The sequence below is a fragment of the Delphinus delphis genome, chromosome 17 (assembly GCF_949987515.2).
Source record: "Delphinus delphis chromosome 17, mDelDel1.2, whole genome shotgun sequence".
NCBI lineage: Eukaryota > Metazoa > Chordata > Mammalia > Artiodactyla > Delphinidae > Delphinus > Delphinus delphis.
Window position 1 is genome coordinate 60,790,353 of NC_082699.1, and position 18,051 is coordinate 60,808,403.

An 18,051-nucleotide genomic window follows, 5' to 3' on the forward strand; every position below is an offset into this window, starting at 1 on the left:
CCTTCATGCCTATTGAATGATTCTTCTTTTAGTATTTCCAGACACCATATTCTCCTATTATCCTATTTTCCTATACAGTTCCCTTTTTTCTCATCTCCTGACAAACCCAATGTGGTTGGCCAACTGAGTCTAATTTCAAGTTTTTCTGAACAATTATCTTTAAACACAATTGCTGGCTTCCCTGGTGGTGCAGTGGTTAAGAATCCGCCAGCCAATGCAGGGGAAACGGGTTCAACCCCTGGTCTGGGAAGATCCCACACGCCATGGAGCAACTAAACCCATGCACCACAACTACTGAGCCTGCGCTCTAGAGCCCGCGAGCCACAACTACTGAGCCCGCACGCCTCGAGCCTGTGCTCTGCAACAGGAGAAGCCACCGCAGTGAGAAGCACCGCACCGCAACGAAGAGCAGCTCCCACTCGCCGCAACTAGAGAAAGCCTGCGTGCAGCAACGAAGACCCAACACAGCCAAAAATAAATAAATAAATAATTTTAAAAAAATATTAAAAAAATAAACACAATTGCCTATTCTCCTTAGGAGCGAGGTCTTGCTCCCTTCTTGCTTCTTTCGGGGACTCTTGATCCTACTGGTGGCTCTCTGAGACCAGGAACATAGATGTCAAAACGAAGGACAAAGGCATTATCAGAGAGCAAGTGGTCATACCAATAGGTGAGTCCTTTTTGTTCAACAGTTGGCTCTTCATAAAGGCCAGCTCAGCATCATCCAGCTCTCCTCAATCTCCACCCCAGTGATGAAGAACTGGTGGGAAGATGCAGAGACAAAGAGCGGAGAAAAAGCTAGTCAGGATAGAAAGAGGCAGCTGTGGGTGACCTGTGGGGACATCTCTCCACTCTAAGTTCAAAAAGACCCAGTCAGCAGAAAAGAGCAGATGGGAAAGTCTCTAGGAAGCAGTCAGCAGAATGTGTGCTTAAATCAAGTTCCAAAATGCCGCCATCTGAACACACAAGTATCAGCAAGGTCCTAAGAGGAGCAGCTCTGTTAACCCAGCCAGCACTTTTCCACTTGCCCTTTTTCAGGCCAATTTATGGTTGGTGCCACTTCAACACCAACTCCTGATCTCAAATATAAAATATACTCTTGCCCCAAGAAGTTCTGTAAACAGGAAACCCTCTCTTTTGGGGTTGAATCTATGTTGGTTTGCGTGATTGCCTTGGTCAAATCTGAAGACTACACATGCACTACAACACTAGGATGAAAGTTAGGACATATAGGCTTTTTCCTACATCCTATCATACATTGTTCTAAAAGCCTGATGTGCTGAGCGAAATATGAATTCATCCAACAATTGTTTTCTGAGCACCTACTTTGCACCAGGTATTTTTCCAGGTGCTCAAATACATCCATGAAAAAACAAAGATGACAACTGTAGTGGAGGGAAATTTCTGGTTAAAAGAATCCTCTTCAGAGATGGAAATTACTAGAAAATCTACATTTAGATTGCTAACTTTCTTAAAAATAATAAAATATAACCAGACATTGAACCTGATCTGGAAGTTAATGAGTATCAAGGCGTATACCCAGCAATCATATATTGGAGTTTGAATATTGGGTCTTCTGAGTAATTAACCAGCCCCCCCAAAAAAAAACGACTTAAAAATCCTGACATAAGACGACCCACTCCCTTGTCCTAAAAAATATCCAGCCAGTTCATCTTATAATGAAAACCATGAATGACAGGCCTAATTTATACACAGAGAACTTTCTAATTTTTTTTTTTAATGTGGGCTATGTGGGCAGAGAGCCTAATATCTACAAATATCTGACAACATCTAACCAAAAAAGACCAGAATGAATAGAAAGAAAAACATCCTGGAAGAAATACAGAGAGTGAGGTAAACCTCAATTGAAAAAAATAAAAATGTTAGCATTAATATCTTTTCATATTTTATTGAGGATATTACATCCACAAAATAAAATTAGGATGCTGTAGAAACTTCCGGAAGCCAAAAAAATCTCTGGAAAAGTTAAAAATGATAGTAGAAACTGTAAATGCCACAGAAATTTGAAAGATAAAATTAATCTACCAGAAAACAGAACAAAAAGAACAGAGATGAGAAACAGAAAACATAGACTTCAAAAATAAGAACCAGTCCAGGAACTTCATCATCTCAAAAACAGCTGCCAGAGAAATAAAGAACAGAATGAATTGAATAAAAGGAAATCCAACAAATAATTCAAAAAAGTTCTCAGAAATGAATGACATGTTTCCACTTTGAAAAACCACTAAATACACAATGCAATGGAAACACGTAGACTCACACCAAAGCACATTCTCATGAAATTTCTCAACACTAGGGATAAAAAGATTAAATAATTTCAAGAAAAAAATGCATATTTCATACCAATGATCAAGAATCAGAAGGCTTCAGATTTCTCAAAACCAAAACTGGAAACTAGAAGATATTAGAGGCTTCCAAATTGTGAGGAGGGCTTCCCTGGTGGCACAGTGGTTGAGAGTCTGCCTGCCGATGCAGGGGACACGGGTTCCAGCCCTGGTCCGGGAAGATCCCACACGCCGTGGAGCAACTAAGCCCGTAAGCCACAACTACTGAGCCCGTGAGCCACAACTACTGAGCCCGCGCACCTCGAGCCTGTGCTCTGCAACAAGAGAAGCCACTGCAGTGAGAAGTACGCGCACCGTAACGAAGAGCAGCCCCTACTCGCCGCAACTAGAGAAAGCCCGCGTGCAGCAACGAAGACCCAACACAGCCAAAAATAAATTAATTAATTAATTTTAAAAAAATATTAAAAAAATAGCTGATTCACTTTGCTGTACAGCAGAAACACAACATTGTAAAGCAACTATACTCCAGTAAAAATAAAAAAAGATTAAAGAGTAAGAAATACAGCTTTAAGTATATTACTTAAAGTTATAAAAGTTAACCAATAAAAAGGAAAAAATAAAAGAATAAAAATGGCTGAACTGCTTCCACTGTATAAGAAGAAGAAAACATCAATGAAACATTAGGGAATAACTAGACGGACTAACATTAGGGAATAACTAGACAGACCAAAATAAAACTCCAGAAGAAAAGGATGGGTAGAAAACTTTGTTAAAGGAACATACTGAAATTTACAAGTATAAAACGCCTTGGCAATAATCAAATAAAAGTAGTGCACATGAATCAATAAACTGTAATAGAAGTTGATGGGCATAACTAAAGAAACTCTTCCAAGTGTGAGTTCTACAATTAACTTGGATCCTGTCCTCATCTTGCACAGACCTCTCATGCCACCTAATACACATACACCTTTCATTATAAAGGAAGTGTTTTCTATGGCTCTGACCTTGACAATGACCATCAACAAGTTACAGGAACAGAGCTGATAGAATGTGATGATACCTTGTGAAACATGGGCAGAGTTATGTATTTGTTGCCCTCGCAAGGGCTCCCATCATCGCCCTCATTAGTGCTGTTATCTAAAGAGAATGAGATAGATCACTGTGCTTACATTTTTTAAGAAGGAGGAGGGAGAATAAAATGCATTAATATTTTATCAAGAATTAAACAGCGGGCTTCCCTGGTGGTACAGTGGTTGAGAGTCCGCCTGCCGATGCAGGGGACATGGGTTCGAGCCCCGGTCCGGGAGGATCCCACGTGCCGCGGGGCGGCTGGGCCCGTGAGCCATGGCCGCTGAGCCTGCGCGTCTGGAGCCTGTGCTCCGCAAAGGGAGAGGCCACAGCGGTGAGAGGCCCGTGTACCGAAAAAATAAATAAATAAAGAGCAACCCCAACTGCTAGTATTAGCAAGTGCCTAATAAACGTTGGCTACTGTTATTCTTAGTTTCTTATTTCTGTGCTTACGATTTTTTTTCTTTCTATGGTAAATAGGAAGAATTTTCATACCTGAAAAAAGTTTTTAAATATTACTTTAATGTAACTATTTAGAAGATAGAGAATCAACAAAATACTGGGAGAGAAAAAGAGGAACTTATCACTGGAGCCAGAGATTAGGTGCCTCCAGAGAACTACGTGACCTCAGGCCCCATTCTGGCTGCCTTCATCCATAACTGAAGAAAAATTCTGGATCCCTTTTAGATCATCCCACTTCAAATTAGGCGCTGCGCCACGCCTTCCAAATCATGGCAGCAATGACAGAAGCCACAGTGAAAAAGACTTGAGACACCAAGCTCTAAATCTAAACTCTGCCGCTAATGAGTTGTGACCGTGGGTAAGGGAGCCTTCACATCCTTCTTTATGAAATGGGAACAAAAGCGCCTGTTCCAGCTGCCAACGGGTCAGCTGTGGCTCAAATGAGAAGCTGTACTTTGGAAGGCACGGGGTGCTGTGTCAAGCCAGGGCAGTATGATTACGATGATGATGGCCTTGGGGTGAGCCCCAGCAAACGCACGGGTGCCAAAGCTATCAGCTATTGAGTTTCAATTAAGAAACCCTGGCCAGGCAAAGCAGTCAGAGGGAGGCAGGAGCTTCATGGGTTGTAGAGAGGCACTTAGCAAGCAATAGAATGAACATCAGCACGGGAAAATCACTCTCCCTTACCATTAGTCAGGGACAACGGCCTCAGCACCCTGGAAACCTAAATCTTATGGCCTTTAAAAGCAGAAAGGGGGCAGGAGATAGAAGGAAATGGAGATGACATTCCCGTCTTGGCAAAACTGTGAAATTGGCCAAATTTATTTTCAGCATCTTTTCACCTTTCCTTTCTGACATCACTCCTACTTGCTGTTATCTTCCTGAAACCCCACACCCTGGCTGTAGGATCAGAGAGCCCTTGTGGTAACTGCTGGCTGGCCTATGCACCCAACCCCTGCTCCACAAGCAAGCACCCCCACCCTCGCCAAGGCCTAAACTCTCCAGAAGAGGACTCATGTTCCGAAAATTATACCCTCCCAACATTTGAGAATTAGGAGTCCTCTGATTCCATCCCTGTCCTACCTGGAGTTAGTTATTACAAAATAAACTCACATACAAGAAATTGTCAGTGACCCACATGTTCTTATAGATTATCCTTTAAAAATTTTTTATCAATATAACTGACATAACAGTATATTAGTAGGCGATTAAGAGTCTCACTTTTAAAGAAAATTCTGAAGATGATAATGTCTTCATCCAGTATTCCCCAAAGTGTCCTAACTAGGAAACTGGATGAACATCTTTTGGTTTTAATCAAATTCCAGCTTTACCATGTACTAGTTGAGTGAGTTAACATCTCTGTGCCCGTTTTGTTATTTGTAAATAGGGATGATAATAGTACCTACCTCACAGGATTCATGTGAAGTTTAATGAGTTAATATATGATAAGTAGTTATACTATGTGATAGGCACTGTTCTAGGTATTAATTTTTTTTAATAGTCATGTTTTTATTTTAAAGTTACAACACTCCTATCTGTATCACCCACCCTTTCCAGAAAGAACACGTTCTCCAAGAGATAATACATCTAAACTCCAGATGGCCCTCGCTCTAACAGTTATCTCTTTTATCCTTTGTATCTTCAAAATCTCCCTCTCTACTGGGTCAATGTACACACAGTCTAGAAACACTCTCAAATATTTCATAGCTTAAAAAATAAAGGCTTTCTTTGAACTGCTTCCCATCTAGGTTAGACCCCTTGTCTTCATTCTTCCAGTTTATCACCACATTTACAATTCCTTTGACCTTAATCTCTCCTTGCCATAACTATTTCTCCCTTCTTTCCCCTTCCATACATTTTCTTTCCATTTCTATACATTTGCATCAAGAGTTGCTTCCTTGACACCCTTGAAGTATTATGATGTGGATTTGCCTTCCCATTTCATCCGAATGCCAACCCCCTGGGCACTTCCCAGCACACGTCTTGCTGGCTGTCCTAGTGCATCACGTGATGCTGAGACGCTCCACTCTGAAATGGTTCCCCTACCTCCACTGGCTGCTTCTTTCCCACCTCCTTCAGCCTCTTCTTCCTCATCCCATCCCTTAACACTGCAGGTGCCTGGTGGTCACGCTCTTCTCACAGGAGATCTCCCTCTCTCGCCCACCTATTCTCCTGCCTTAGATATTTATATAGAAGGATGTGAGAAGGACAACATGTGAACATGTGGAAGAAAGGCCTTTGAGGTAGGAAGACCAGCATAAACCACATGGGAGGAATTCAAGGTGTCCTGTGAGCCAGCAGACAGCTGATCGCTGGGCCCCTTAAATATTAGGGAAGTTTCCTAAGGGAAAAGGGGTGGGAGATCAGCCTGGAGCAGGAAGGCTGTGGCACTCTGGGAAGGTCCCTGACTGCTTTAGAGTTTGAGCTAGACTTTATTGGCAGTGGAGCACCCCTGAAGGGTTGGGAGCAATTACGTGGTTGCCACACCCTATAACTACACGATCTCAAATCCTATGTTTTCTCCCCTATGAAATATTTCTCACATCTGCTCTTCTGTTCCTTTCTTTTCCGTTACCTTATTATCACTTCAGCTTCCTTGTTTTTTCAGTTTCTCCAGGCTGTGATCAAACTTTCCATAGCAGTTAAATGTTTAAAAAAAAAAAAAAAACCTATAAGAACTTCTCATGGGGAGTTCAGGGCAGTGGGAGGGCCATTGCTGTGGGCATGGTGGCTCCCCTGATTGATAGCAGGGCCCTCTACACTGCCCTCTCTGCCCATGTCCATACCGTTTTTACGTTTTCGCAACCTGAGCCTTGAATGTGAAGCAACTCTAAGCCCCATGAGGGGAAGGTTCGTGGCCTTACATTCTTTTATATCACTCGGTGGATCCTGTTCACAGAGCTGAGCTTGTCACAAGTGCACGATGAATATTTGTTATTCAAATCAAATAGAAATGCACACTAATTTGTGCTGGGCACATAAGTGAATGTGGAAAGTCTCATGGGAAAACAACAGCCACAGCAAAACCCCAAAGACCTCCGGCTCCTTACAAAGAGGGAAGCTAAAGTGTAGAGAGCCAAGATCAAGATAAATGCCTTCTCAGGGATTTGATCTAAAAACCTGGAATAGTTTTCCCTACTGTAGAGCCCAAATAAGCAATGTTTTGTTTATTACACTGGTTTCTTTTCCCCCCTTCAATTACTAATGTTCCCGATAGACAGCTACTAAACCAGAACCAAACTACCAAATTAATACAAAACCAGAAAGCAACACAGGACGGTGAAAAAGCATGGACTCTAGAATACGGCAAAGTTGGCAACAAAGCCCTGTCCTACCAGGAATTAGCTGTGCAGCCTTGGAAAAATTATCAATACTTACCTTCTCTGGACCTAAAGTCTCTCAGCTATTGGCTGGGAAAAACCACCTATCCCACTGCATTATGAAAACTAATGTGTGGAGAATGGCCATCAAGTGGCTAGCTCAGAGTAGTCAGTAGTAACAAAAAGATACTAGTTCTCTTGTTTACTCAACAAATAGTTGTGTGCTATGTGCCAGACATAGTTGTAGGCACTAGAGATTTATCAGAATAAAAAAGTTAAATGGATGTTCTCATGGAGATCATGATGCTCATCCTTAGTCCCTGGAGAAAAGAATAAAAGCCCCTGTCCCCTTTGCCATGAAAAATACACATAATGTCCATATATATATTGTGCATATAGTTTAAGGGGGTCAAGGATCCCATGAGACCTTCAGTCCCCTCTTGTGATCTTAGATTAAGAATCCTGTCTGCATACCAGCATCTCCAAATATGCTTATTAAGAATGACTCAGGGGCTTCCCTGGTGGCGCAGTGGTTGAGAGTCCACCTGCCGATGCAGGGGACAAGGGTTCGTGCCCCGGTCCGGGAAGATCCCACATGCCGCGGAACGGCTGGGCCCGTGAGCCATGGCCGCTGGGCCTGCACGTCCAGAGCCTGTGCTCTGCAACAGGAGAGGCCACAGCAGTGAGAGGCCCGCGTACCGCAAAAAGAAAAAAAAAAAAAAAAGACTCAGGCCATGTGTTATATTCAAGGCCCCATTTCTGACTTATTAAAAAATATCATCCAAGTGCCCCAGAGGAATCTTAAAGGAAACACTACGTAAGCAGATCTGTCTTCAGAACACCTGCTTTTCCTAAGCTTATCCACGGTATTATAGGACTATAAATCAAACCCTGCTAGAGACTGGCATATGTTAGATGCTCGATAAATACCTGTGAATGTAAAATGAAGGACATTCTATTTCCAACCTACAGTAAGTCAGTGCAATACCTACCTAAATTTCCTAGATGACCCTTAACACCAAACTCCAGACAAAATCAAGTGCAAAGTACATCTACTGAAGCCTGGTTAGTATTATATTTTCACCTCCATGTAATGCACAGGCACCTTCTCATCAAAAAACACGAAAACCCTATATTGGTATTTTACAACCTCAAACAGGGTAGCGTAGGGTTAAGGCAACCATGTATCATAAGAATTCTGTAGCTATCCTAAATTCAAATATCCCATCCCACGGTCCCAGAGACCAGTGGGAAATGCTAATGTGTCCATACCCAAATTATACCTCCAAGACCATGTTTTGCATTTGGAAGCAATTCTGTTATCAGGCCCTCTACCCAATTTGTGGCTGAGCAAAATGTGGTCTTTGGGAGCAGTGCCTGGTTTACCTGCAATGTATGAAGGGAGAGCTCCTGACCCAACTCTCAATCAGAATCACAGACAGCTGCAAAACAAGCCTGGCCGCTGCCATACTCAACATTTAAATCACTCTAGAGACTGGGTCAACGAACCTTTTCTTAGGCTTCATAAAATGGAGTCCTTGGCTCCTGTGACCACGCCCCTTGGTGGGCGAGACCAATTCCTTCCAGGGACAGGTTAAGTGTTTCCTGCTCCAGTTAAACTCACTTTCCGTGGCCTCTCAAACATGGTCTTCCCTTTTTTGTCTTCATGTTCTTACCCAAATTTCCTCCAAAGGTAAGCCCTCCCTCATCCAGGCTGCTTTCCTTACCTGTTTTGCCACAATAACCAAAAAAAAAAAATCAATATCCAGAACTTGATGGCAAATTCCTGTTACTGTGCATTATAAAAGGGAATTTAAACAGCTTTCTTTTGGATGCAACACCAGTGGTATTTCTAGGCTATATCCATCCTTGAAGTCTGGACTAACCTGGAAACCAGGGTGTGTATTTGCCATTGCTATACTTGCGTGCTCTTCTGTAATATAGCTCAAGGAACCCACTTCTGGAAAACTGTTTCCTTCTAATCCCATCCAATCGCATACTTAGTCCCCGTTCTCTTATTCTTGTGAGGTCCTCATTATCAGCAGAGGATTAGTAGAAAAAAAATCCAAATTGAGGAAAATACGTGTGAGACACAGTAGCTTTAGAAAAGTTTGACAGTTTCTTATACGTTAAAACACACTATGACTCCAAAATTCCACTCCTAGCTATTTATACAAGAGAAATAAGTATGTTCACACAAAAACCTGCATGCAACTGTTGATAGTGATTTCTTCATTATTACCCCAAACTGGAAACAATCCAAATGTATGACTGGTGAATAAACTGTGGTACATCCATCCAATGGAATACTACCCACTAATTAAAAGGACTGAATGATTGATACATGCAACAACATGGATGACTCCCAAATGCATTTCACTAAATGAAAGCACTCAGACTCAGATGACAACATAGTACATGATATCATTTGTATAACCTTCTGGAAAAGGCAAAAGTATAAAGACAATTCAGTGCAGTGTGTGTCAGGGGTTGTGAATAGAGTAAAGGGTAACTAAAGGGCACAAGAAAACTTTTTGGGCTGTAGGAACTGAACTTGATTGTCTTGGTGGTTACAAGACTGAATACATCGTATACATTTGCCAAAACTCAAAGAACTTCAAAAGGTAAATTTTACTGAATGTAAATTATACCTAAATAATCTGATTTTTAAACTTTTTTACAGTACTAATATAGAACATGGAGAAAAATCTTGAAATAGGGACTCAAGTTTCAAAACTTAATAGTGAAACAGTCTGAATGATACTTTATCTTGAAAGGAGAAATGGAGTTTATCTCCCATTTAACCAAACTTATAGTTGTAAATGTGTATTAATTCTTAGAACAAAAACAAAAAAAAAATCAATTGTTTGTTATATAATTCCTGCAACAAGATTTATGTCAGCAGGACAAAACATTTTTCATTTCATGTTTGACTTTTCACAGCCCATTTATAAAGATCATTTTTTTCCCCAAAGTATTATATTTCAGGGCATCACTTTTCACTAAAGACTTCTCCTAATCCTTAGGTGGTCTAATATTTTTCTTTGGTTCCTACCAAAACAGTGTCTTAGGTCAATTTTCTCTTCTTTAATGGTTACCTGGCCTAACTCAGCCAAATCTTAATTGGGTCACAGCTGTGTGATTCCATCAGTTTTCCAATGTCACTTTCATAAGAGTCCATGAATTTTTTTCCTCTTTTGCATGGCCTGAAATTTCTCTTTGCAGTCAATTTACCTACACATTGTATGACTGGGCAATTATCAGACCATCTAAGAGAGCCCAGCCTACCAAACTGTGGGTGTTAAGTGGAAAGTAAATTTTTGGTGGGGAGAGATTATTTAAGTGTCGAGTCTCTAATGAATAAATACACTCATATTATGATCACTTTTACTTTTCGTTGCTACCTCATAACTTCAGGGAATCACATAATGAATACCATTCCTTTCTTAGCAACTACAATTATACCAGACACTGTACTACCACAGGGCCATAAAAATGGCTTAGATGCTTTCTTAAACGTGGCAGGAAGACAAGGAAAGACAGCGGCATCACCATCATCTTGTCCAATATTTGCTTAGTGTTTATTGAGCAACTACCAAACCAGGTCCTAAGAGCTCTGATACTGATTGAACCCTCTCAACACGCCTACGAGGTCATCACTACTAATATCCCCATCTGACAGATGAGCAGAGAAGTCTCAGAGCTGCTCAGGCCCACAGCACAAGCCCTTGGCAGGGCTGGGGTTCACACCCAATCTGCCTGCAGAGCTCGTATACTTACAGACGGACGGCACTGTGTGTGCTACAGCTCCCATGGTGGGGCACCAGCAGGCCTGAGGTCACTCTGTACCTATGGCCAATCCACAAACATCCAATCCCTGAAGACGTGGTATTTACTGGACAGAACAGCACCAAACACCTTCTAGAGTATCAAGGGCAGCTGAGAAGCAAAGGAATTGAACTTGCCAGCTGGCTCCTCCCAGCCCCAGGTGCCCTTGGAAAAAGGCTGCAGAAAGAAGGCCGTGGGGCGGCCACCCCTGTCACCTGACAAATGCCACCCCTGTGTGCTCTTCCCTCGGGAGGCGAGCTATAAGAGCAGCTTCTTGCACCCACGCGTTAGAAAAATCAGACTAAATATAGCCAAGTTTGCTCTCATGAGCCAGCTCTGAGCTGCTACATCCACATCAGAAAACTGGGGAAGAATCAGTTTGATTTACAGGAGAGCAGCTTTCCTTGCTTGCTCTTGTAGCTACAAAAGGACCATGGGCAAGATCCAGCGGGGCTGCAGGGAGTGCTGGAGATCTGGCCAAGCAGATAATCGAGCCCACAGGGAAAGGAACGTACCAGACGTGAGAGGAGCATCCTCATTAATGTTCCTGCCCATGGAGGGCTAAACAACCACAACACCAGGACCTGGGGGGGAGGGTAGCACACATTCCACATACAGCCCTCTGTTCCACGCCCTTCCCCCATTCCCCACCCATCAGTATTATACTCAACAGCTCACTCAAATGCTATCCCCTTGGTTGGGCCATCCCATCCTGTCCAGATCAGAACCAAATGCTCCATTTGTTCTCCGACCGCCCACGTTATGCTGCTTGTACTTTTATTTAGCACTTATATCATGCAGCCTAATCTGAATCTCTGTCTCCAGCCAAGTGGAGGCGGGGGACGGCTAAGCTTCCTTCTTAGTGGCCCCCCCAAATCTAGTAGAGTTCCTTGCACACAGGCAAGGAACTCTCCTGCTTATCAACAGCAAATGCAAAACCTGCCTGAATGCCAGGAGAAGGGAGTTTGCAATTTTCTTCATTAAACGCACAACGTCTGACGCTCAGTCCCCAGAGTTCAGGCACAGGTTTCAGATCCCAGGCTGTCCTTGCTGGGATGTGTCCCACAGCATTACGGATCACAGCTACACCGCCAGAGGTTCTACACCACCTCACCCTTGTTAGCACCAGCCCTAGTTCCTTCTGGCCAAAGAGCACAGCAAGACAGACAAGAAAGAAGGGGGGGTGCAGGGGCGTGGCCAGGTAACAGCAGGATTAGACTGAAGCCCTGTCTGAACCAGTTAGAGGTCACGGAGAAGAGCTGGGAGTGGCAGGAACTCCTGCCGCAGCAAGTGCAGAAGCAGGGCTTGGGACCCCACCTCACCCTCACGCACAGTCACTGGACGGAAGTTTTCAGCGAAGCCTTCATGTTCACCACTCTCACGTCCTAAAATAGAGTGATGGATACGAGCTGCTGCCGCAGGACAGTCAGATCTCGTGGGCTAGGGAACAAAATAAATATTAGAAAAAAAGAATAAAAGACCCTTGGTGAAAAGTGAAATGAAAGAGAATCGAGTAGCAGGTAGTTGAACACTAACACCGGGATGCCGCACGGAGCTGAGAGGGAAGCGTGTTGACAGTCGCGCTGCTTTTACAAGCACTCTGCAAGTGAACGCAGCGGGGAGTTCTTCTTGGGGGGCGTGTATAGGGGCTACCACAGAAATCAGATGCACTCATTAGCCTACCCATTCATTCATTCAGTCTGCCATTCATTCACTGATTCGTTTAACAAACCTCACACGGAGTCTACCATGGGCCAGGCGTAAGGCACCATGCCTGCCCTCCGAAAGCACCACCAAGCAGAACTGCACGTAACCCTTGTTCTCAACGTGGAAACGCAGTTAGGAAAAACTGGAGGCAGGCTAGTACCAGGAGAGCCACCGTCCTCCTTACTTCCCGTGTCACAGGGGCAATCCAAGAGAATGGCACTGCTGGTCCCTCTCCGCCCTCTATGGGCTCTCCTCTGGCGAGGAGGAGAAGACAAGTGGTGACGTGAAAGCCTGTGAAAGGGAACAATGCATCCGGAGTTGGGGGCTCTCTCCCTCTGGGTCCCAGATGCCTGCTGCAGGAGCCCATCTTCTCTCTGCTGTCCAGGCTGCCAGTGTTACAGAGGCAGGCGGTCCTGTGAGGGGTAAGCTCGCTGCTGGGGTGCAGTAGTAGCAAACCCACTTTACCATCCGGCCCAAAGTCTGGAAGAATAACCCCTGCACCCTTGTAATCAAGATGATGTCTTTATCCCCCTCTGCGATTGTGACTCAGTTCCGAATGCCAGCAGGGTACAAAGTCATCATTTGCGACTGCTTCTCTTTGCCACGAGGTTCCGAGGTATCTTGTTTTCCCTTTTTTCCCCAGCCGCTGCTATGATTACTTATCCTTACAATATTTTGGTGATGGGAAGTTTCGTTACTCTTTTACAGGAGAAAAACTATAGAACCTGAGCACTGAATGACTAATCAGAGGCCATCTGATGAGTCAGTTTGTTCACTTTGGATGTAAAATGTGGATGCTTTAGCCCAAAGTCATTCAGAGCACATAGCCTACAACTGGAAATCTTTCTGGAGGGTGGTGAATATTGGGACTCGTCTTTCTGCCATGGAAGAGGAGCTATTATTCTATTAGATCTGGAATAGAAACACTACGTACAAAATTTATCCACTCCATTTTCTTATACAGCTGAGGATGAAGCAAGGAGTAGATGAAATGTGGCCCAGGAATAGGAAAAGCCTTCTCTTGCTCTGGGGCATTTATACTTCACTCATGAAACAATTACTGAGGTCCAAATAAGTGCCAGACACCAATCTTGGAATACAGAGGTGAATACGGTACTATGCCTGATGAATCCACAGAGGTGAATACGGTACTATGCCTGATGAATCCACTTTTTTCCTCTCCCTTCAACCCATTAATATTAGAAAACAGCGCCTCAATGAAGACAACTGTCTACGCAATCTGTCCACGGAGAAGGGATTACTCTCGGTTTCTACAGGCTACCTCCTTTCTAGAGGTCCTAGTTCTCCAGCTATTTGCAGTAATTTCTTATAATCTTTTTTTAAGACAATGGATGCCAATACAATCCCAATCGGAATGCAGACCATAACGTGGTCTGTGGCTGGAAAGCACAGCTTTAAGCTGCCCATAAATGTAAGGCTTGGGTCACAACCAGATTAGGGAGTAGACATAGGATGCTGTAATTAATTTAAAGAAAGCCTAACCCAGGGTAGCCATAAAATAACTCCAAGCTACAAGTTTAGCAAAATGAATGAGCCCCCTACTTGCTCTTAATACTTTTACAAGTTCAAGCTTACTTAAGAAAACAGGTTACACATTGTAAGAAAAACAAAACAAAAAAAACTTCTAATTTGCTACTAATTACAAAGACTGGCATGAGTAAGTGAAAGTTCAGGATACAAAACAGGTTCCAAACAGTACCGCTTTTTTTTTATAGGAGAAGTATGGGAGGGAGTGCAAGTAATATTTACTGAGAATCCATGTCCTAGCCACTCTTAATAAGCCCTTTCCTTTATTTAATCTTCACAACTTTAGTGGGACCTCAACAGTAGTGTGCCCATGTTTTCCAGATGCAGAAACTAAACCTCAGATGTTAAGCAACATGTATTATATGTCCTATTCCATTTCCTCTGGCAATATTCCTTATTCTCTAAATCAGTGTTTCTCAGTGAGCTTGGGGAAACTGGTTGTTCCTTGGTTTTGGGTTGGGAATTTTGTATGAGACAGCCATGCACTATAGGACACTTAGGACATCCTTGGCCCATGGGCATAAAATATCAATACCAGCCCCTGCATATCTCAAACATGCCCTAGGAGGACAATGTCCCTCCTCAGGTGAGAGCCACTGCCTTCAAACCTCTCAAAAGTTCCTTATTTTATGGCATTTGGGCTCCTAAGAAAGCCCCATGCACCCGTATGGAGTCAGTTACAAAGGCTCCATGGATTTATTTCCCATGCATTTCATGGGCATTTATTGAGTACCAGTTATGGGTCAGGTAGCGTACTATTGCCTGGGAGTATAAATTCAAAGAGTACATGGTCCCCACTCCCCAGGGGCTGTAGTCTTAGAGTCTAGTGAGAGACATGAAGTACGGCAAGTGTTAAATGTAAGCACAGGGGCTTCCCTGGTGGTGCAGTGGTTGAGAGTCCGCCTGCCGATGCAGGGGACACGGGCTCGTGCCCCGGTCTGGGAAGATCCCACATGCTGTGGAGCGGCTGGGCCCGTGAGCCACGGCCGCTGAGCCTGTGCGTCCGGAGCCTGTGCTCCGCAACGGGAGAGGCCACACCAGTGAGAGGCCCACGTACCGCAAAAAAAAAAAAAAAAATGTAAGCACAGGTGCTGAGGAGACAATGCAGGAGGCACCTCCCACAGACTGGGCAGAGCACCCAGAAGGCAGAGGGAAGGGAGGGTTGAGACAGGTTCCCAGAGGAGCTGAAGTTTTCCCTGAGCCTTGAAAGACCAAACGAGAGTAGCTAGGAAGGGCCAAGTTCAAACCAAGAAAGCTGCCTTTGTAAAGACCAGAGATAGGAATATTTGCAGTCAAAGTTTAAAATATTCCCTTTATTCTTCAAGTTGAGGCCTCATTGTGATTCAAACTCAGGATCTCCTGTTTACTAGACAGGCACTTTAACCAAACAAGTCAATAGAAAATAAAATAAGCTCTCCACAGTCCAGGCATACTTCCTTTCAAAGCCTTTGTTTTCGTAAGGTCTGGCTTCGCTGGTATAATAACCCATCAGACAAGATATATGACTAATTCTACTTCTTCCAGCGAGCAGGAAATTGCTTTCAAGTACATCATGGACTGGAACCCAGTGGGAGTGCCCTTCACTTGAGGACACAGAAGAGTGAGGAAGAGAAGAGATAATGTCATCTGAGGGGTGAGGTAGAGAGGTGCCAGTAGGTCAACAACTTGCCCTTAGCCTCAAGCTCAGAATGAACTTTATCTTGTGTTTTTTTTCATCTAAAGTCTTGTCTCAGTTACCATCAACCGTAACAATGCAAAAAGCCAGATTCTCACCCTATTATTACATTTGCACAGAAAACTCTGGTTATTTGTTTTTTTCAAAGCCATATATATGAGATTTATATAGGTGTATATAGATTTATATATATATATGTATAAACTTAAAAGCCAAATATATAAGAACAGTAAAGGTAGGTAGATAGGTGGATAGAAGTGCCCAGCTTGGGATCTCTGAACCTGAGACAGTTTCCTGAGTTAATGGGTGCTGACCACAAGAGCTGGGTTATTGCCACTTCAAGTTGTTAAGTAATTACAAAGAGAGCAAGAGTCAGATTAGTTCAGTTGCTCTCACCTGGGGTGGGTAGGGGAGGGGGACGCCAGCAAACCCTTGTGGCTCCTTCTTGCTTTCAGCCTCCAAGGAACAGGCTCACTTCCCCTTGGCAAGGAGTCTGCTGCAGCTGGCAGGCATGCCCTCTTTTTCCAACACCAACTTCCCCTCTGACCTGAGCCACACTCAGAAGCCATAATTCTGTAAATGAACTTACACTCCCCTTTAGTCCCATGATCATTTCAATTTATCATTCAGGCACAGTGTGACTGCTCGTTTGACATCACAAACACGTCTGGCCCACATATTTTTCCCCCAGAAACTACCCTCAACAAGAAAGCCAGTCTTCCAAGGTGAGAGCATCTGAAATGAAAACTTGGGATCCCACACAAACCGCCTGTCCCTGCTTTCAACCAGGCAGTTCAAAGGTGGCAACATCAGAGAGCCCAAACTGCAAAGCCAAAGGCCAAAATTATAGGAGGAAAGCAGAAGGTGGGCTTCAAAGAAAAGGATTCACCCCAATGTAAGAGGCTGGCTGTCCTTATTCCTGGCTGATTCCATTTCGTTTCTATAAACTTTGCTGACCTCGGGAGGGTTGTATAAAGAGACAGGTGTCGGGACACCTCCACCCTCTGGGTACATCTGCTGCTATCGCTGCTGCGTACACACGACGAGGGGCCCTCGACCCAACAGCAGTCCATGCTTCCCGATGACGCACCTGGCGAGGGTCCTCTCCCATGTGTGGAGGCCAAAGTGAGCATCCTCAACCTCGAGGTCACCGAGCCGGCCCTGGCGGGATGCGGCAGCGAAAAGGGCACCTCGGGGCTGAGACCTCCAAGCGCTCTCTCAGGCTTTTCCCCCATATCCAGCACATCATTTCGCATTAGGGACACTCTTCGCCTCCAACCCGAGAGTGCTGCGCATCTACCTGTCTTTCCAAAGTAACTGAATAAAGCACCTACTGGCTCTCCGTGGCTCAGGTGAGTGCCAAGAGGTGTAAGAGGAAAGGGCCCGCTTGCCACCACCCACTTTCCTCTCCTCCCCAAGCTTCCCCAAGCTTCATCGGGGATGTGTGTATCGGGGTGCGCGGGTTAAGAGGGGGCTTAAAATGCCCAAGCGTCCCTTACCTTCCACAGCCATTCTCTCAGAGCTTCCCTAACGCATGCATAATTTTCTGGGCCGAGATACTCCTCCTGCCCCGCGCTCCCCTCCCGCCTCGCGCTTTCGCCTAAATATTCTGCGCTCATCTGCTCCAGGACCAACCTGCCGCGGTCACGCAAAGCGAGGCTGGCGGCTCCCGGCTCGGCGCAGAGCAGCCTGGGAATTGTAGTTCCATCTCTTTCCTCAGACCCAGGAGAGCACCCCGAGTCCTGAGAAGGGCACGGCCCCGCCTCCACACTGGGATGGCATCGCCGGCTTCATCGGGCCCAGGCAGAGAAATCCCTCTTGGCGGGGCGGGGGGTCTCGTGAGTAGACCCGGGGACCCTGGGAGGTAGCGGGGACTACATTTCCCAAGATGCCGTGCGCTGGATTTCGTTCCGCGCCGGGAGCTGAGACCCGTGATTGAGCTCTTCCCTGTTGATTAGAAGTGGGTAAGCACCTGGCAGGGCTCGTGCGGGAGGCAGGAGGCGGCGGGGTTTGTGGTGTGACCTTCTGGGCTTGTCACTGGCCTCCTTGGCCACCCAGTTAGTGAGGGGAGCAGAGCCGCCGGCCGGCTCTGTTTTTCCGCCTGGGCCAGAGAGCCGCTGCACAGGGTGCGGTTGAA

The 18,051-nt window shown here is 44.8% G+C and overlaps 1 protein-coding gene across 3 annotated transcripts in view; it reads right to left on the minus strand.

Moving 5' to 3' along the window:
• Positions 1-17,548, minus strand: part of SAMD12 (sterile alpha motif domain containing 12) — a 412,259-nt gene extending 394,711 nt beyond the window's left edge. For all 3 annotated transcript variants that reach the window (XM_059995094.1, XM_069541569.1, XM_059995093.1), the window contains exon 1: positions 17,414-17,548. In XM_059995094.1, coding sequence (XP_059851077.1) covers positions 17,414-17,426 — 13 coding nt within the window. In that variant the 5' untranslated portion in view covers positions 17,427-17,548. The remainder of the gene's footprint in view (positions 1-17,413) is intronic.
• Positions 17,549-18,051: the final 503 nt, after the last annotated feature.